This window comes from Mustela putorius, unplaced genomic scaffold (assembly GCF_011764305.1).
Source record: "Mustela putorius furo isolate JIRA1106 unplaced genomic scaffold, ASM1176430v1.1 tig00003983_pilon_pilon_pilon, whole genome shotgun sequence".
Taxonomy (NCBI): Eukaryota; Metazoa; Chordata; class Mammalia; order Carnivora; family Mustelidae; genus Mustela; species Mustela putorius.
This window is the reverse complement of record NW_025422123.1, coordinates 14,068,423-14,089,686: the sequence shown is the minus strand read 5'-3', so window position 1 is coordinate 14,089,686 and position 21,264 is coordinate 14,068,423. Positions and strand designations below refer to the sequence as shown.

At 39.1% G+C, this 21,264-nt stretch overlaps 1 protein-coding gene and 1 non-coding gene across 2 annotated transcripts in view; one reads left to right on the top strand and one right to left on the bottom strand.

Annotated features, from left to right (window-relative positions):
• Nucleotides 1–7,176: 7,176 nt before the first annotated feature.
• OPN5 (opsin 5) overlaps nucleotides 7,177–21,264 on the bottom strand; it is a 28,146-nt gene continuing 14,058 nt past the window's right edge. Inside the window, exons 5-6 of the mRNA XM_045071221.1 lie at nucleotides 12,095–12,336; nucleotides 7,177–8,895 (exon numbers count right to left, since the gene is read on the bottom strand). Coding sequence (XP_044927156.1) covers nucleotides 8,832–8,895; nucleotides 12,095–12,336 — 306 coding nt within the window. The 3' untranslated portion in view covers nucleotides 7,177–8,831. The remainder of the gene's footprint in view (nucleotides 8,896–12,094; nucleotides 12,337–21,264) is intronic.
• On the top strand, nucleotides 13,457–13,563 carry LOC123389539. Its single transcript, XR_006604154.1, has one exon. It is a non-coding gene; the product is annotated as a U6 spliceosomal RNA (small nuclear RNA).

The following is a 21,264-nucleotide window of genomic DNA, read 5'->3' as shown; positions in this document are numbered from 1 at the left end:
CCCTATAGTAGTAAAAGAAACAGTTCTGGAGGCAGCCTGAGAGAGCTGGAATCCCATCTCTTCCACTGACTATGTGATTTTGAGCAGGTTGCTAAAATTCTCTATACATCAGTTTCCTCATAGGGAACAAAGAACATTCCCTGGAGTTTTTAAGACATGTAGAAGAGTAAAGCAGATTTGGGTAGATTTTTTTCTGAGAAGTAGATTTTTTCATATCATAGGCTCTTCAAGACAATCTCTCAACACCCCAAAATGGATGGGAAGCAACTATAAACAATATGTAAACAAAAGAGTGGTTGTGTTCCAATAAAACTTTATTTACAAAAATAGGCGGTGGGCCAGATTTGACATGAGGGCTGTAGTTTGCTGACCTTTGCACTAGAGCAATGCTTGTGACATGTTAAACTTAATGATATTTTGGCTGTTATTATTTCCTTTGGAGAAATTTACTTCCCGGTAAATAACTTGAATTTTAACGTTTTATATGACCCTTAATTGTGTAGCTTCCACTATAATGAATACACATTTCATCTATTTGTATTAATTGGAATCAACACAAAATGTATGCCACCTGAGACTCACAAGCCTCGATGATTTCCCACCACTGCTCATTTGTTTTGGTCAACAAGAAAAAAAAGAACCAGAAGAGTATTTTCTGGGAGAATATAGCTGCCCCTGCAATTTCAACCATCCTGAAACACAGAACTTAATTTGAAAAAAACTCATAAGACACTATAACAGGAAACATGCAGCAATAGTAGCAGCCTGACAGATTTGAATGATTTTGCTCATTTGGAAATCACTTATATTGAGTGATAAACTATTTTAATTAATAGTTGCACTAAATTAAATCAAGACAACATTGAATATGGAAAATATAACTCCCTTTCTGCACTCCAGTATCAGATTTATACTTATAGTGCCAAAAATATACATGTCCCTAACCTTCAGATTTATTCAATTATTTCCAAATAGCAAGCCATGGCATTGATGCCACTACCTAGAGAATGTAGAGTACCCAAGGGGTGAGGCCAACAGGAGATGTTCTAGTTGGAGTCTTGTGTAACTAAATTGTGAATACAGTGATTAACCAGTGATTTAACACATCTGATATTTTCTTTAGGAGCTAAAAATAAAAAAAGAAAAAATAATAATGAATTTAAAGGGGTGCCTGGGTGGCTCAGTGGGTTAAAGCCTCTGCCTTCAGCTCAGGTCATGATCTCAGGATCCTGGAATTAAGCCCTGCATTGGGCTCTCTGCTGGGTAGGGAGCATGCTTCCCCCTGCCACCTCTCTGCCTACCTCTCTGCTTACTTGTGATCTCTCTCTGTCAAATAAATAAAATAAATATTTTTTTAAAAAATGAATTTATGAATTTAAAGAAGCCACATCTGCCTATTTTCTATATCAACTTTTGTGAGAAAATGTTTTACAGAGTTTGCCTAGAAGCTGTTGCTCTGTGCCCACATAGTCATCAGCTAATTAGATCTTCTAAGAGGTTGTGTCCACCTACAAGTCCTGAGATAGGAAATTCCCCTTCTGATCCACTCTCTCAGTGTACCTCCACTCTCTCCCTCTCATTTCTGCCTTTCCCACTCAACCCATCACACTTCAGGGGCTTTGAGTCTTGCCACAAACAACTTTGAGCCAGTTACTTCTTACTGAGGTGCCTACCAAGTCTTCTGGCTCCCAGGCTAACCTGACTACTGACTTCCAGAACTGTCATTCTACCAGCCCACCCACTTCCACTGCAGGCTCTTCATTGATGCATGCCCAGCTACCTCGGCTAAAAATAGCAATAAAAGGCTCAAAGAGGTGGCTGGTGTCTTTTCTCTTACACTGAACCATCTTCTCCTTCAGAGAGGTATCATCTTTGGAGAATGCCTGGTTTCATCCCCATCCTGAGTCAAGGAATTCACATATGCCCCCACATTCAGACTCAACTGCAAAATTGGATTATCTTTTGGATGGTTGCCCTGCCAGTTCCCCTCTGGCAGAAAGTTCCTGCAAAACACTAGTTTGGATGCACTTGTATAATCTCCAGGCCTGGTCCTATATTTAGAGAAGGGTGCCAGTTTCTCCACTCGCTGGGAGTATTTAGAGTGACTTGCTGCTTTAATACTATTATTCCTCACTTTCAATGCTTTAAAGCTTTTTGTCAGTCTGGGCTCATGCATGGCTTTGCTTCTACATGGATGGAGTGTCAAAATTTGTAGATTCAAATATAATTCTAGGCAGTTTGGATAAATCCCACATGCTTGCTGCCAAACTTGGCTCATTTTTCAAGTGGATCAGATGCTTTTCTTTTCCTCTAACAAAATTAGATTTTGTTCATTTGGGTGTGTGTGTATGTGGGAAGGGTGGGTGTTACAAGTGGATGACTCTTTTAAAATAGATAATACCAAAGTATAACTCCTGGTATTAAGAAAAAAATACCCTTCTCTGTGAACAAGTTAGCTCTGGGTAGCTAATCCCTACTAATACTGCTGTATGTGAGGAATATGCTGACTCACACAACAGCCTCTTATTCTTCTCCCCTAGTTTCTTGGGGAGAAGAATGGGAGCCTTGTACTCAGCATTTCACAGAGGGCTGTTGTCTTAGATTTCTTCCTCCAAGACACCTGGTACTATAGTATATCCTTATTCTGAGAATAGAACACAGATTAGAGCATGTCCTTCTCACAGAAGATTCCTAACCCCAGTGTCCAGTGATACTTTCAAGATCCCAGTTCCCTGCTCTCACACCAGCGGCCCATTGGCCTTCAAGTTCTGATTGTTACCATGTACAGTGGGGAAAGACTCATAACCACATTGTTAGTCTTAACCTTAACACTGACTTCAACTTTAATGGACATGCAAATCACCTTGTTAAATTGCAGATTCTGACTCCATAGATTAGGGTTTAGGCCTAAGTTTTGTGTATCTAACCAGCCCCCCCAAAATACTCGGGCTCTGGTCTGAAAACTACACTCTGGGCAACAAGGATTTAGACCACACTATAAACAAATCATACATAGATATTAGTAGGTTAAAAATCCCAAGTAAGCTTTCAAATACATTCTCTAGCTAGAAACCAAGGGTCTGGTAACTATTTGAGAATTTCTATAACTAGCTCAAACCCCAGAATTTCTGACCCTGACTCTTTCCCACAAAGAAACACAGTGGAAAATTATAGTGTTCTCACCTCAGTGAAGTATCTACAAAAGGCTAGTCATCTTGTCCATGAGAGGTATTCTGGCTCCCTTATTCCAAGATGACTCCCATTGGAATAGAGCAAACCTCTACTCTCTTGGTCTAAACCACTACCTGCTGCCCCCAACCATGGCTCAGATAGGCCAGCATCTTTCCAAGATGACAATTCTTAACATTAGCAGCTCCCTGTACCAGAGATACCAGAGGCCCCTCCCACAGAATCTTGGTGTCATGTTTTTCACTTTCTCAAATAGCCTGAACATCTTCCACATCTACAGTGACCAGACATGTCGAAGAACACATTTGTATTACCTTTAGAAAAGAGTTTACGGCTATCACTACAGAACTCACTAGGAATACTTATATGGTTCTTCAATTGGTGCTGATAATAATAGTTTCCATCAATGGGTCAAAACTATCCTAAGAATCTTACAGACTTTATTCAAATTACTCACAACAAATCCTAATTAGGGTAAGACTATCCTTATTTTACAGCTTGGGCGATTGAAGACACTGAGAGATCAAGGGATTTGCCCATGTCCACACAGCAGGTAAATGACAGACCCTGAGTTTGAGATCAGGCCTAGCTAACTCTGTGACTGTATTGTACTTCTACATAATGTGCTCTCTCTGATGTTCTAGTCTTTGAGAGCAAATGTACAATTCTCTGTGTACCAAATCACCCGGCCAGCCCAATTTTGTTGTATTCTGGAAAGAAAATAGATGTGTGAACTTTCCCTTTGCTCAAACCAATCATTCAAACTCCTAGAGATTACAGGAGATCCTTGACCCAGCAATGAATGAATTTGTCTCTGGAGGACTTGGCAGAAACTCCATATTTCTCTCCTCAACTGGGGCACAGAGGCATATATACAAATCAGTTCCCAGGATTTGTCCTGACATTTTATAGTTTCTCAAAGTATCCCATCAAAATAAAGCCTATTGGTGTCTATGGATTCCCATCTATATTTATTCCTCCACAAATGTAGTACAGTTGTTGGTCTAAACTGTGTTGCAGAAGACAACCCAAACTAGCTTAAGCAAAAACTGAAATTTAGTTGCTTTAGTAAGTGAGATTTTCATGGCAAAGCTGGATCTGGGATTAAAATGATACAGTGAAAAAATAAATAAAAATAAAAATTATTACTGTTAAAATCATTTGCGATATAAAGAGAAGTCAAGACTTTGTCAAACCTCCAAATTCTTAAAGAACACATCCTCCCCTTCTTTTGTATCTCAAAACATTCAAGACTGTGTCTATTGCAGACATTTAATAAAAGCTTCCAGAATTCAAAGCTGAATAAGTAAATACAGTATTTAGGGCAAAAGCAATAATAATGCAAATATATAATTTAGAATAATTTTTGCTCTCAAATATGTTTCATGTAATGTATATAATGTGTGTTTGCCTTTTCTAGAGCCTTTTGTACATGTGAGAGTATATGTACATGTGTGTGTACATGTGCATATATAGATAGATAGATAGATAGTCTATGACCAAATTGGAAAGGTCCCTATATACAATGACTATAGTGTCTCAACTCTCTGGCATGGTTAAGAAAACCAGGTTCAAAGCAATCAAGAAAAGTACTTTAAAAACCAATGCTTATTCTGATTTAAATCTCTTGGATAAAATTATTTCAAGTATATCTTCCTGAGAGTTCCACAACCTAATGAATATCGAAAGTTGTAAAATCTTTGAAAAATCATTCAAGGTCACAGTGGTAACCGGTGGCTTTGCTGTGTGGGCTTATGGCTTGACACTGGGCCTCCTGCCAATGTTTTCTTACCAAATCTCTTATAGCCTGTATATTTCTTGCCATTTGCTCCTTTTCACAAATGGAGTGCAGAAAAGTCAATCCTTTGGCCTTCTGGGCAACAGGCCTGCTTCGCTTTCTACAAAATTAGTTATTATCAAAAGCTCATGCTACCTTCACTAACCTTTTTTCGATAATGGCATATATCCTCACCCTGGATAAATCATCCTCTGACATTTCAGCAGAATTTAAGACATTTTATTCTGCAAGCATCAGCAATCTCTTCAATATCCCACCCACTCTCCACTTCTTCCTCTCTCCCTCCCCCTGCTTGTTCCTCCCTCATTTGCACTAACTTAAATGGAGAAGCACTCCCATTGGCCGATTTGGGGATCATATTACTAAAAATCATTGAAGATGATACTGTGTTTTTCCAGGATAGCATAAATGAGACAAAAATTCTAGTTACCATTTCAGTTCTAAAGAAGGATAAGGCTTGATTCTTGAAACAACTGCATTTCTTGAGAGTTAAATAATTGGGTTTGATGTATAATATATTCCTATCCCCTCACTCTACTTGGAAAAAGAATCAAAATATTTTTGGATTAAGTTATGATTCTTGAAATCCAACCTTTGAAGGTAATAGGGCATTTCTATTCTTAATCCTCATTTCACAATCATTTATTCATTTATTAATGAGATTAATAATTCCAATTCTAAGCTAAAAAAGCAAGTGAATTTAAAATAAAGCATAAATTAAGGATCTAGAATTTTACACTCTAGATAAGGTACTCTATTCCATACTCCCACATCTCTCCCGATTCAAACCTGAGAGCTACTCTTTTGACTTGATTTCCACCATTCAGTTTCCCAGGGCTCTTCCCATGACAGGCACAGACCTAAAGGGGACAAGGCATTGTGTCTGCTCCAGGTTTCAGAGTTTCTTACATACAGCCTCGCCAGCACAAAATGTAATATGTCTTTTTTCTAAGCTAAAGTAAGCTTAAATTGAATTTGTAGAAGTGTTTGGGGACTACATAGAGCTTTCTCAAATCATTGGAATCCCCAGGGGAAGGGGCAATTATCCACCAACAGCCTGGTGTATTCAAGCCAACCCTCAAGAGCTCATTCTTTTTCTTCTCCATTCTACCCTGAGGACTACCTTTCTCCTTCCCTATCAATACTGGTAACAACTCTGGTGTCTCCCAGCTCCCCAAGTGTCATTCAAAAGATGAAGAACCAGTGCGTGTAGAATCACTTTTTAAATCATATTTTTCAAATGGAAGCAGAAGTCAATTTTCAGATCTTCCCCCCAAGCTCCTAGTGTTTACACTCTTCCCTCTGCCCCCCAGGACTATACTAATCCTTTCTTGTCCGTCCTTTCCCCAGCTGTGTAAAAGACCACACCCTAGTTAAACAGTCAATGAATGACAAGAGGTGTTCTACTTTCAGGAACCTCTGTACAATGTCAGTGTCAAATTCTACTTCCTAGCTACTAATCCAAATGTTCTGTCCTACCTCCATCCATCATTCACTTCCATAATTATTCCTTCAAAAACAGAACAAAAAAATCTTCATTTTCTTGAGGTTTTAGAAAGCAGCAATTTATCCCTTAATGTTCATTCTTTTCCTACCTGCTTAACTTGCAAATTCTAATCCCCACACATCAGGTACAATTTTAGATTATGTTTACCTATTATTTTAAATGTCTTCATCTGTCTTGTGGACAAATAATACAAATAGGATTTGTCATCTGCCCCCATCCCTCTCCCCTCCCGCACACTGCCCCTTTGCAGACACCACTAACCTCACTGTTTCCTAAGCAGATGTCTCCCTGTCATCCCTGGTTCCTCCACCTCCCATCCAATCAACTGTCAAGATCTCCCACTTAAAATATTTTAAACCTGTATTCTCATCTCCATGTCTGTTACCAGTCCTTACTTAATTCAAGCCCTCATAAACTGCCATTTCTTTATAAAAGCTGCCTGATTGGTCTCCCAACCTCTACTCTTGAACCCTATCCCCTTGTAAATCGATCCACCTTCCACACTTCCCTCAAACTAGTCACTTCTTTTTCCTGCCTAAAATCCCACAGGGTTCCTATCCCCTTTGAGCTGAGATTCACATTAGTGTCAACATAAGGTCCCAGCCTGACCATAAATTTGTGCCTCAATTCTGACCACCACCATGCATGTTCATAATAATTATAGGAATTGCTCTTAGGTAAGGCTACTTCCTCCATTGCCGTCATGGCGCTAACTGATTTACATGCATATTTTCTCATCTAAGCCTCACAGGGACCCTCTGAGCAACATGTTGTTACTATCCCTGTTTTACAGGTTTGCTGAAGGGTGGTGAGCTGCAGACACAGGCAGTCTGACTGTGCTCTGAACCTGCGACTCCCTCTACCTGAGATAGCACACTTTTTCTCTGTATTTTACTCATTTACCTATAAGTCCCTTGCTGTCCCTATTCTAATGGTAACCCTACCTCTTTTGTCCCCACTTGAGTAACCAGTTCCAAGCCCCAGGCAGAGTCATCACTTCTTTTGCTTTAATCAGAAACTGTTTTATACACACATCTATTGAGCCCTTATCATACACCAGGGATGCACATCAACTCCCTCTTCACTCCAACTCTGGAGAAAACTAACAGGCAAAAACCCAAGACCATATACCAAGGGCTGAGCCTTGGAGGAGATTCTGATCTCCATACAAGCTCAGAAGGAAGGAGTGGAGAAATTATCAAGGGCATGGGAGGGACCTCTCCCTTCCTTTTCCCTCTTCTCTCACCAGCTGTTATTAGAAAGATAGGATCAGGATTTAGGGTCATAGCAGAAGGAGGAGATGAATGGAGCAGGGAGCATGGGGGACATCTGCCTAGAACTGGAATGAAAAGAACTGCAAGGGAGATGGCCGTATTCCTTGTATTAAGAAAGATCAGATAGACCTGTCTTGAAGGCCAATTTGGACCTAGTATTTACATGCCTGCCCCTTTCATTAGTTCTTAAGGGGCAGACATCTGCCTTTTGAAATCATTCTATCCCATCCTTATGTGCATTTCTTCACCTGTACACCTCACACGATGTTTGTTGAAAACAACCGATGAACAAAAGCAAGAACAATGGTAACAAAGAATAAACAAATAAAAAAATACTTATATATAACTATTTTCACTAAATTTGCTTCTTGAGTAGTTATAGCTAGTAATGCCCTATTACATCCACTATGTTAGTAGGTATAATAACTTAAAGGGAAAAATTCATGTAGGTAAAATTATCATTAGTGGGAATTGTTTTTGCTCTCAAATTCTGAGATAACAAGTTTTCCATTAGGGATTTAAGGCAAAATTGATTTCCCTAGAGGACTGCTTTTTGGAATTACTACCAGTAGAGTGTGACCCTCTGTTAGCACAAGAGAGGAATGGCTGCAAGAATCAGAAGATCCACCAGTCAAAGAACCACCCAAAAATCACCCACCCATTTGAATGGACCCCAAAACTGCCAACCTGGCCCTACATTAAAAAATAATAATTATGATATAATGAAATTAAGTAACATCTTAATAAATAAAATTTTGAAATATTTTTCTTAGTATCTTGGACTTAATACTTTGGGTCATGACAATTAGGTCTTAAAATATAATAAAAGAAAAATTCCAAGGAGACTTATCATAGTAATATTTCTTAAATAGTATCCTATAATATAATTTCCATTTGGCCACTGGAATTTCCCAGCAAATCCTGGCTGAAGGGAAAAGAGGGAAATTGTACAAAATATAAAAATATAATATAAAGAGAAAAGTGTAGTCACAATCAAACATCAACAGCAGTGAAGAGGCAAACAAGTGAATAATTGTGTCCATGAGTGATGCTGTGTCCATCTTCATACCTCTTGATGGATTTCCAACACAGCAGAAGACTTCCTGACTGTGGTTACAGTGTGCAGCCTAGACACAGGAGAAGGAAAATGTAATAACATATATATACACACACACACACACGCACACATACACATACTGTGTATGTATATCATAGCAGGCACATCTACCAAGAAGATTATATACACAAGACTTGAATTAGGAAAGAAAATAATAATAATTCACTTTAAAATATTCAAAATCAAGAAATCCCTTGAGTGGTGCTTTCCAAAAACAAGTCACTTGTTCATGGCACATTTCCTATGCCCCAGTGAGTTTCCCATCCTTAGAACAAAATTCATTCCCTCCCTATTGACCTGCCAGTCAGTTGGCCCTGTAAGTTACCTACAAAGATTGTTCTTTGTAAAGATAGCATTCAAACTAAGGTAGTTAAGAGAGGTTTATTAGAATGGCAACGCCAGAATTTAGGGCTTTGTTTTCTGTTCCATATCATTACTAAAATACCAGGAGAGTAAAATGTCTTGGTCCTTCCCTATGTACCCCCATAGGGTACACGTATATTGCATCTAAGATTGGTCCAGCACCTGAAGTCTGGTTCCCTTGTCACTCAGTGGTCTCTGTGTAGGTTGGGGGAGAGGCCTCTGACTAGAGCAGCCCTCCCAATGTTTTTCTTTCCCAGGTTCTGGTTCACTGGTTTTCAACAATGGCTAGGTATCAGAACCACCTGGGAGAATTAACCAGTGAAACAAACAAATGAAACTTGGGCCAGTCCAGACCAGCTGAAGCAAAATCCCTGCAAGTGGGGTCAAGGCAGCAGTTTTTCAAGGTTCCCTACTTGATTCTAACCCATAGTCAGGGTGGAGAAGCACTGTTTATGAAAATACTGGAGACTATATCTGGATACCCAAATGGGATGAATAATAGCATTTCAAGATGGGCTCTTGGCCATATTTTTTGCTGCAGCTCATCAGCTTTTACTAAAATCTCAGGGGACCCAATTTAGGGGGGGGAAATATGAGTTAACTTTTAATGAACTATAAAAATTACTCAAAATATATTTCCACAATCTCATATTCAACACATTAGCTTTTTTTATCTGAATTCAGAATACTTCCCAAGGGGGTCTCCCATTATAAGCAAATTCATTTCAGAGCTCAGAAGAGGAAAAAACAAGGGTATCAATTAAAATAGGTTAATTTGATTGAATTGTTCTGATAGTGCCTTAACAACTCTGGACTGGCTTCAGACCACATTGCTTCAGTCTATCCGCTCAGTACTACCCACTTTTTTAGCTCCTTAATAACTGCAAAGATAAACAACAACAACAACAACAAAAAAAAAAAAAAAAAAAACTTTTTTTTTTTTTTTTTGCTTCTTCGGAAAGTTCTTCCCTGAAAAAGATCCTTCTAAAAATCAGCAACTCACACCTCTTCAATATTCCAGATTTGAAAATCCAAGGGCTCCTTCCTGTTTAAGTCCTACCAACTGCCTGCTTTCTACACTGAAAGCTTCAAGACTCTGGAGTAAGGAAACAGCACTTGTCTTCCTCCAGCAAAGTAATTGTTGTAGTTCACAGAAATGGCTAAGGGGAGCAGGTGAATTGAACCGATTCTTGCCTGGCTGGCTTCTCCAAAGGTCCGCGGCCCCAAGTCACCGACTTCCTCATAAATTTCTCCTTTTCATTATTGAGCGTTGAATATTTATGTGCTGCTCACACTTGAGAGTTAATGTACAGAACACAGAATCAGTCCACGGCAAAATTATGAGGTAGGGAGAATTTGCCATCAGCCATTCCAGTCAAATTCCCATCACCTCTTTCAGAGGAAGGGATACCCATTATCTTCTCCCACAACTGCTCTATGAAAAATACTCTCTCGAACCTGTGTTCATAATAAAGTATTAATAGTTGATAAGGGCAAAGTGTTATTACTGCCAAAATAGATGCATTTTAGAATTTGAACTTATTCAATTCAACAGAAAAGGCATTAACCACCAACAATGTTTAAGAAAAAAAAACAAACCAGTAACATTTGTTAGCTAGCCCTTTCTAAACATGCAGTTGGTGTAATTCTTACAGTTTCAAAAGATGGGTGTTGCAATCAGTTCTTCTCGATTCTAGGCTCTTAGTACTTCATTTTCCCAAAGATATGGAAAAATAAACCAAACACTGGTCTTGTACCTCTAAATTGTATATTTCTTCCCCTGTACCACAACAACAATGATGTTTTTCTTTATGCCTTTTTTTTTTTCATTTGATCCTGTACCCTAGATGGTGAGGAACCTAAAGGTCAAAATATTTGTCAATATTTGTCAAAATATTTTCCCTATGCTCAAGCATAGGGAAAAAATATCTTCCTCAGCTAGTTCTACCTTTTGTTCTCTTCTGTTTCCTGCTTATTGAAGAAAAATAGTATGGAAAAATAACTACATATCTATTGAGTAAGAATTAATAGAAATCAGAGAATCCGGACCTTTTCCACACCCCTCACCTCAGACCACGCACCCAGGTGTCTGATCCACACTCCACCACTAAGACTGGCTCTGCATGGACACAAAGCCCACACATCATTCTCAACACTTTACTCACCCTCGCCTATAGGAAAAATTGTGGCTCTCCAAACTCTCTTTTTCATTTTATAGCAGAAAGAGTGTAGATTGTTTCAAAACCCAATAGACCTGTTTAAATCTCTGTCCTGCTACTTCCTGGTCGTGTAAGCACAAACAGCTCACTTAACCTCACTTGCACCTCCATTTCCTTATCTGACAAAGAGAAGGTACAATAGGGGTCCCTGTGAAAATAACATAAAGAACCTGACAGAGAGTAAAAATGTCACCTCCTTTCTCTCCTTCCTTTGCCTGCCCAAATCCTATACTCATAGCTAATTGTAGAAACATCCCAAACAGGAGGATCTTTTCTGTTGTGAGAACTTAATTTTGAATCAATGCCATGTGGAACCATGCTCTTGGAGTAAAATGGATTTGGTCCCAGATAAGAAAGAGTGAGAAATAGTGACCTCTCAAATGGACATAGCTTCCTATCTTAGTTACTCCACAGTTAAAAATGGAATTAATTTTCTCATTATCTACCCATGACTCCCAACCCAACATATCTGATGACTTGATTTCAGGAATTTTGATGAACAGAAAATTCTCTTTAGGCTACTCCTAAGTGATGAGCTCTAACCCTAAAAAGATAGTATATCAGAATGGCTTGAACCCCACAGGATTCTGAAACAATATTATTCATTTCTGGCTTCTGAAATTTTACCTGAAGTCTTCCAAAGATTTCTTCTTAGTTGCTTTCAGACCACCAGTTTGGCAACAGGCAAATTTGTAATCAATGACCTGGTAAATGATTGGGTTGTACATTGCTGCTGATTTTGCAAGGAGGGTTGGCACCACAGAGAGTTGTATGGGGATGGAGTCTGGCCTTCCAAAAGCTGACCACACAGAGACCACGGCGTAAGGAATCCAGGCTATCAGGAAGCCAGCGCAAATCAGCATTGCTACCTGGTGAGGGAAATCAATAGAACAGAGTCAAGATGCCTGGTGGAAATGATGGGTGGGAGGAGGAGCAGTAGCTCATTTACAACCAAGAAAGTCTATTATTTGTCCATTTATCTTGCCAGTAGGAGACATTTTCTATGTGGACTTCAGAGATGTTTAGCCAGAAGAAGTTATTACAATGACTTATCTGATTTACCACATCCTATCCATTCTTCACTCCAGAAGTTGAATGTACCAAAAGACCCAAAGTTTAACCCTAAAAAAACTGTCAGATTTTACATTGGGTAGGAAAAGACGCTAAGGAGACATCTGTGCTCCTGAAATTTCTAGACTTCCCAACCCATGTTGTTGGAAAATATATTCCATTATATTTGGTACTAGATAGAAAACATGTTCACCATGAAGAAATTTTAAAACACTCATTTGCCTCAGAAAACAGAAGCTCTGCCCTTGTTGGAAATTTTAATATGAATTTTCTTCAGAGATTTCTATTAAGTGTACTTCTTCTGGCTCATTTTCTCAAGTGTGAGGCCTAGATAGTGGAAAGTTACTAGATATAAAGTAAAATAGAATCACCAAGATTTAACTATAGTGACACAGTGGCATAAAGCAAGACTTTTTCCAGAAAATGCTTTTCTCTCTCACAAAATTATAATTACCTTAGGACCCTCTTAACTTTCAAATCAAAGAATAATTAGAAAGAGGATTTGTAAACACCCTCACTGGTTTCTCACCATCTGCAAACCAGTCCCTCTACTAATGTTGCCCTAATTAGTGCCCTGTAACTACATACCTGCCCTACAGATTATCTCGTTTGAATTCAACAATCCCTTTTTACCAAGTGCTTGGTGCCAGACACAATGCCAAGTACTGTTGGGGACACCAAGACACCTTAGTATCCAGCTGTAGCCTCCCGGAATACAAACAACTACAGTAAAAGGAAGAATAGAATTTAAGTAACAGCAGAGGAGGACCAAATTCCCTGGTACAGGGCAAATTCAGAACAGTTTCATGAGGGACATGGCATACAATCTGCATGTTACAAGTTGAAATAATGGAATAGTAGCAAGATCAGCATGAGCAAAGGCACAGGTATGTGTGAGGTTGGTATAGAAACTAGCAAGTGCTTGCTCCAGTAGCACATATGCGATAATTGGAACAATACAGAGAAGATTAGCATGGCCCCCGTACAAGGATGCCATGCTAATTTGTGAAGTGCTCCATATTTTTGAGAAAAAGAAAATAAATTAGCTAGCAATTTACTTTGGCACACGTGATAAGGCTAGAAAGAAAGATCATATCCATGTATTATGGGTTTTGTATAACTTGTGATCGGACTTGTACTTAATTTCTTATGTTTTGAGGCACTAATGGGTTTGCGAGCAGGAGACTTAATGAGAGCTGTGTTTAGGAAGATTTACCTGTAAATTGGAGGTAGAAAAATCACTATTCATTCATTCAATCAACAAGCATTACAAAGCATCTCCTATGCGTTTTGTGTCAAGGATGAAGCAATGAACAAAGCAGACACAGGTTGTTTAGGTTTGTTGAGGCAACAGGCTAAACAAGAAATGAAAGGGTTCTTTCTTTGACTACTGACACTGGCAAATGAAGTCTAAGCTTTGGTGTTTATTTTAAACATGAGCTCTTTCAGATCTTTGTTAAGAAAGAGTGTACTAACTTTGAAGTATCTTTATACCATTATCTATTATTTTTCTGTAAGATAATGAAATGACATTCAGATTAGCACTCCATGTAGTGGACATCTGCTCTTGCAAATCCACCGTATGTCTTTCATTTCCTCGTAAACTTTAACATCCACAGCAACCCTTCTACTCCGAGCTGCTGTGTGGAGCCAGCATCACGTGACCCAAGCCTGACCAGAGGACAGCATGCCTCGAGCTACAAGAACAAGAACAGGGATGGGCATTTGACTAGAAAGAGCATCAGACTCATCTTTGTGATTTTATAAGGGATTTGTAGGAAAGGGGGAGTTTCCTTCTATCTCTGAGTTCCCCAAAATCCAGGAAAGATGAAAAGATGAAGCTATCTGAGACAGGCACCACTTCTTCTTCCCTTATCCTCTTATTTAAGAAAGAAAAGAACAGTCTTCCCAACGTAAGGGTCATGACTCGCTGGTGTAGAGGATCAAGGATAAGGAATGTTTTATTAGTAATAAAACATTATTTATTACTTTAAAACATTATTTATTATTTTATTAGTAATAAAACATTATTACATTATTACTCAGCCACTTAGAAATCCAAGTGGCTGAGTTCTCTTATAACAAAGTCGTTTCTGTGCACGTGCATTCCAATTTGCTTCCATGAAAGCAGAGCTATTGCACGCAGGGAATGGACGGTCCATAGCCCTATTTGACCTGCGGAACAGCCTATCAGGAGGGTGTTTACCCTGAGAACCCCACATGTGTGGCCTGTGTCAAGAAAGAAGCTTGGAAAATCCACCATGTGTCTTGGGTTATGAAATTCCACCGAAGAAGTTCAAGGCTCATCTCTAAAAATTAACTGCAGCTGAGACACACCTCAGTTATACCCATTTCACTCCATTTTCCAAATAGAGTCTAAACCTCAAACAGATGAATGAAGTGAGCCCAGATCTCCTACTAGTCTTGATGCCCTGTGTCAGGCTCCTGCAGCCCTGCTTTACAGTCCTGAGCCAAAATTCTTACCTGTGCGTAGTAGCTATCAACCAGACCCAGACCACATGCATTACTCCCATTCGCTTGCTTGCTTTTCCGCCTCTCTGCAGAGGGTTATGCAGGAGAAACTGTATTTCATTTGGTCTGTGTGACTTTTGTTTGTAAATGGAATGGATGCCTCAAGGCTCAAAATGAGGGTCTTTTTTCTAAGTCCCCAAATAAACAATAACTGTATAAATAAAAGTCGCTTTAACAGATGTCTGGGATCTTAACATAGCACCATCCTTTCTCTTTGGTGACTCATGTGATGATTTCATGTATCTCAAAAGCTGTTTTCTGTGTTGCTGTCAAAGTCATTGACAAAAAATAGATTAGAACTTAGTCCATAATATTTTCTAACATTCTACATATTTTCTACTTTTATGAGAGTGTGCAATGGGGAGAGGAAGGACTTCAAGCATTTGTGTTACATTATCCTTTTTAAAAGGACATCAGAGGAATGTCTGGGTAGCTCAGTGGGTTAAGCCTCTGCCTTCAGCTCAGCTCATGATCCCAGGGTCCTGGGATCGAGCCCACATTGGGCTCCCTGCTCAGCGGGGAGCCTGCTTCTCCCTCTGCCTGCTGTTCCCTCTGCTTGTGCTTTCTCTCTGATAATAAATAAAATCTTTAAAATATTTTTTAAATAAAAGGACATCAGAGAATTAACCATGCTATGGTTTTTAAACACATGGCAAATGAATAATCGTGGTTTTTCTGAGTAGGATAAAACTAAATGCCTTAAACTGAATGATTAGAAATCAAGTTTAGCGCAGAGAGATAAAAGCTTAGATCTAAAAGCACTGCAGAATATTACTTATGTATTTGAAGTGAATACAAAGTTAACATGAGATTCATTTATTTTTTACAATCTTCTCCTATTAAAATATACTCCCCAAAACACTAGAATATTAAATATTAAAGGCATTTTAAAATAAACTCCATAGAAGTTACAAAACTTACATGTTACACTCATTTTCCCAGTGCTTTCTAGTCAAAGTGGAGTGTGTTTAATCTTTCAGCAGTCTGTTCTTTCTTCATTTCTGAGTGTGTCCTCATTTTCATTTTCCAAAATTTCTATTCCAGATATCTTTAAACCAGTTCTAGCACAGACACCTGTACCTGTCAACTTTTTTTAAGTTGTTTATTTTTTAATCGCTTCACTTGTACCACTGCCTTTTGGTTTACTGGAAAAGCAGGAAAACTTCAATTCTTAAATTAGGCAATTTTTGTGGGAGGAAATTCACAGAATGTGTGCTTTGCTTCTACAAAAGAATCACACATCTGCAACCCAGTTAACTTTAAATATATCTTGCAGCAGAGCACTAAGGGATATCTGTAAGTTCCAGCTACAGTTCAAGCTGGCACTAATTTAAGCGTCGCATAGGCAATATTGCTCATAACTGATCAATTCTAGTGAATTAATCATTTAAAGCCATAATAGAACAATGGGACTGAAAGTAAATTCTCCAAATTACGTAAGGCTCTGTCTTTGGGCCCAATTCATCTGAACCATTCCAGCAGATACGGTTTCCGAGAAACAAAGTCCTTCCCTCTCTCTGTGCTGAGATAACATGGATAACATCATGAGTAGAGTTACTTGGGTTTGGATCCCAACTATGGTTCAACTCCACCGACCAGTGTGAGTGAGACAGAACCCCTGGTTCTCTAAGAGCTGGACTTTCAGTTCCTTGCATCAGGCTCCTTTGCTCAGATATGAGTAGGTCTTCAGCCGGTGTTCGGAGCTGTGCACTACCTTGGATAATGAAGTGGATGAGAAAAGGACATGGAATTGATGTAGAAGCGAAGCTTACAAGGAGAGCCAACAAGATGGATTAAATTCCCCACCAGTAACAAGAGTCACCAAATCAGTAGCTAGACCACTGAAAACAAGGGTATTGCAGTGGCTGGGATGAGACAAAGTCACAGGAAGCAAAATCACTCCATGTGTGCATGGAGAAAATGGCAAGGGACCCACAATGGACCAGAACATAGGGATAAGGAGAACTGGTTTTCCTATCTTGAGTCTAGCTAGCAAGCATACAAATTTGCTCCCAATGAATAAAATTAAAAAAAAAAAAAAAAAGAAGGAAAGAAAAAGATATGAAAAGATGATAATGCAAGAGTAAAGGCCAGTCATGAGGCCACTACCCCCACATGCGGGCAGCCTGCCGCTGACTGACATTACCAATGGCGAGGAGGAAGGGGGTGACTTAGCAACAGTGACCTACCTTCATTGGCCCTCAGTTCCTGATATGTATAAAAATAAGGGTGATATTTAGCCTTCACACCACCTTTGAAGAAATAAAGTAATGTGACAACTCAAAGCAAGTCTAATTTGAGTTTCTTCCTTCCTTCTGTTTTATCAATAGAATGACAACTAAGGCCAACTGTCCCAGACCCCTCATCATGCACTTAGAAAGAAAACAATTCTGAGAGCTTTGTTGTGTCTACTATCATGTGAGCCCTGGGGGTGATCCAAGTAGAAAATATTAATTTGTATTTGGAAAAAAAAAAAAGAGAGACCTGGAAGAAGGAGGGGTCTGCACTTCCCCGCTGAAATTTTCTCGAATCTTAAAATACCACTCTTCTATAAACAAGCAAAAGCTGTGATTGAAAGGAGAAGATGTAAATTAGGTCGTGTCACTCTGTACATCTGTGTTGCAGGGTTTGGGTCTAAAACGGAACACAGCATTCCCCAGTGAGGCAGTGGCTGGCTTAAAGAACAGGAGATACAAATCTGTGAGTATCTGGCTCAAAAAATGAGGGAGACTTGGTTCATTATAACTGAACCAAGCCCTTAAAGTGAGGAAATTGCCACTCAGTGGGGAAATGTAGTCAGGTAGAGAGACCAGGAGGTTTTAGCAGTAAGAGCTATTGCCACCAATCCTCAAACGATCCAACCAATCTAGCCATTTTTATACAACCTGAGAGTTTTAGAAGATAACTTAGACAGCATTTAGTTCCCTTCCCCCACCTCCTCTCACAGGTGAGAAAACCAAGACCCAGCAAGATAGAGTGGTTCACCCAAGGTGAATATTCAGAGTTGCAAGCAACAGAAACTGACTTCAGCCAAGTAAGACAGAAAAGGAATAGGTTGGTTAGGACAGAGAATCCTTGGGAACATTGGACTCAGGATTGAGACCAAGCAGACAGAAATGATGCCCAATGTGATGTCCCAAAGCAGCTCTGATGCAGAAACCACTGTGCTGCAGCCATGCCCCGGGGAGACATCTCCCTGTCCCTTTGCTGGGATCACTATCTTTGAGACCCACAGGCTGGAGCCTGGGGTCACAGCCATATGCCACCTACATGGGAATCTTGGAAAGTCAATGACTGGTCCTTCTGTATCTTTTAAATTAGGAGTCAGCCTTTGCTCAGACATATTGCCCCTCCGCTCCACTTCCCCAAACTCAAAATGTTGGAAATTCCTCAACACAGAAATTCCAAATGGAAAGGGGTTCAGCCACTGGCAGCCAAAATAAATAACAAATGTCAGCTAGGTGAGACTTTCAGTGGGTTCATGGCAAAAGTGGTATTTACCCCAATTTGAAATTCTTTCCTTCAACAAATATAGATGTAATATGTATATTTATTTTATAGATTTTTTATATTTAATTTATGTTAACATAATTAATTATATAGTATAGGATTTATTTAATATTATAATGTTTAATGTATCATTTTTTAAACTGTGCTATGTCCTAGGGACACAAAATGATTGAAATGATATGGTTGTCACTCCACAGGCCTTACTAACCAACGCTAAAGCCAGACACTGGGCAAATAATCACAAAAGTAAGTGTGTAATTATAAATTAATTATAAATTATGGCCAGTTCTAAGAAGAAATGATAAAGACAGCATTGCCCCATGATGATAGGAAGCTCTGAATTCAATTTGGGGAATGCTTTTCTGGGAAGCGGCATTTAAGCTAAGAACACTTATGAAGAACTAGAAGAAATGAATTAATTGGTTTAAAAAATAAAAAAGCAATGCAGCTCAGCTTTCTCACAAACTGCCCTTAGAGTCCTCCCAGGGGGTTCTCTGAAGATGAACCTCCAAGGATAAATTGACTGGATGGCAGTCAAAGAGAGGAATCACAGGAGGAAAGCAGAGATTTACATTTATAGTTTTTAAAAAGGCTTCACCACCAATGTGAAAGAACAAAGCAAAACAAAATGCCTGCCAGTTATAAAAGGGACAGAGGAACTCAAGCCAGGGGTCAAGGGAACACTTAACACTCATCAAGGTAATTAGATTAAATTAATCTACCCAATTATATATTCATTATAGCAATCTTGATTAAGCTTCTAGTAGGCACCAAGCAGTGAGGCTCAGAAGCAAACAGGACGTGTAACACTTGAGTTCACCTACCTACTACTTGCAAAGAAGGACAAGGGCGTGGCTCAATACAGTGAACGTGTCAAGTGCTCTGATGGCCTGTTGCAGAGGGACTTAAACTAGCCAGAGGCGATCATGAAGGCTTTTTGGTGGAAATAAAGGAAATTAAGAGAAATCCAGATGCCCAAAGGATCTAGACACTGCTTGTAGACATGGAACCCATAGATAATCTATTTGTGCTAAATGAATAAGTATTGGGTACTAGTCCATACAACATCATAATATTTGGAAAAATTAGTCTACGCGTCTGGTATTTTCTTCCTGTGACTCCACTACCCTCCTCATCAAAGCAGAAGGAATTGTGTTCACTGCAGTGTGTGAAGATTTTTTTAAGGAGAAATACCCCAAAATATAAAACATTTATTTCTCAGCCTTGTGAGTTTTAAAATAGAAATCTGAAACTTACAGGATGGAGAATATTTGAGAGAAAGGTGTTTTGAGTATACAAAAAATGACATCGAGTACCCACAGCCAGAAACATGAAGTGGACCGTTTAATTAATCTTACTCAATGGGAACAATTTTAGAGGAATGCACACGATTACAGGTTTCCCACCCTAGATAGGTAAAAGGGTCTACAGCTCAAAGGTGAGGGAGGACCTCAGAGGAGCTGGTAACTGACCTTAAGAAACTGTCTTGTTGCTACTCCATGGAGCAGAACACAGGGAGCCAGGGATGATGCTGAGGGAGCAAAAGACCCAAATGCATTTGGGGATCTCAGAGCAAAAACTTATGCCTTGCTTCAGAGGGTCCCAGCCAAGCTCCCAACATACTGATGATGAGTTGCAGTCAAAGGACAGGGAAGTAGCTGGAATTGCTGATGAACCTGAAGAGGGTTTCTGGTTGGAACAAAAAGGATGCAAAGTGACCCATAACAACTGGTGACTGAGACTGGGAAGAAATTTAAATATCTCAGGAATATCAGGGGCAAGACATGACAGTAATCAAACCAGGAACCCCCATCCACTGGCATCCTGGGATTATAAAAGCCCCCCTAGAATTTATACATAGCCCTGGGAGGACAAGGAAGACCCCAATTCAACCGAATTTATCCTGATTGTGTAATATTAAGTTTGTTTTACAAAGTTAAATGCAGGCAAATGAAAATGAGATGATACTGAGTCATAGAAACATAAAGAGAATTTTTCTTTGCGTGTTGGTCTTTATTTCTTGGGGTTTTTTGTTGTTGTTGTTGTTGTTGTTGTTGTTGTTGTTTTGCATACCTCTGTTGGCAATCTGTGAAGTTTCAGCCTGGTACAAAAGTTTACAAAACTGTCATTCTTAAAAAATTAATTCAAGGGAAACTTCAAAGTAGAGAGCTATATGTAGGTGGGATGTCAGTTTTCGGGTGGATAAGACCAGACTAGCAAAATATAGGCCAGATAATAACCCAGCTGGAAATCATTAGCGTACCCAGAAAAGTAAATGATTTTGACCCCAGAATCCAAGGAGGTAACCTTTAAGTAATAAGCTTTTAGACCAGACAATTCTAAAAGATCAGAAGCACCAAGTGAATAAGCAGACTGTCAATCCTGAGAGATAACTGAATGGAGAAAAAACTCCCTAAGACTATGAAAAGGTCCAGTGTGAGGTTGTTTTTACTTATTTTTACTCAGTAGGAAAAAAATCAAGACCAAAATTAAATGGTAATTGAAAACATTTTAAATTTAGCAGAGAAGATGCCGAAATAGAAAGTTGTGTTTATCAATGTGTGTTGAATTTTGATTTATGTTTTTTGCATAAGTGTTAATAATTAGAAGCATTTTATATTCAGGTTATTTTAATATAAGTTTTATATATACAAGTGAGATACAGACATATTGTATGATATATA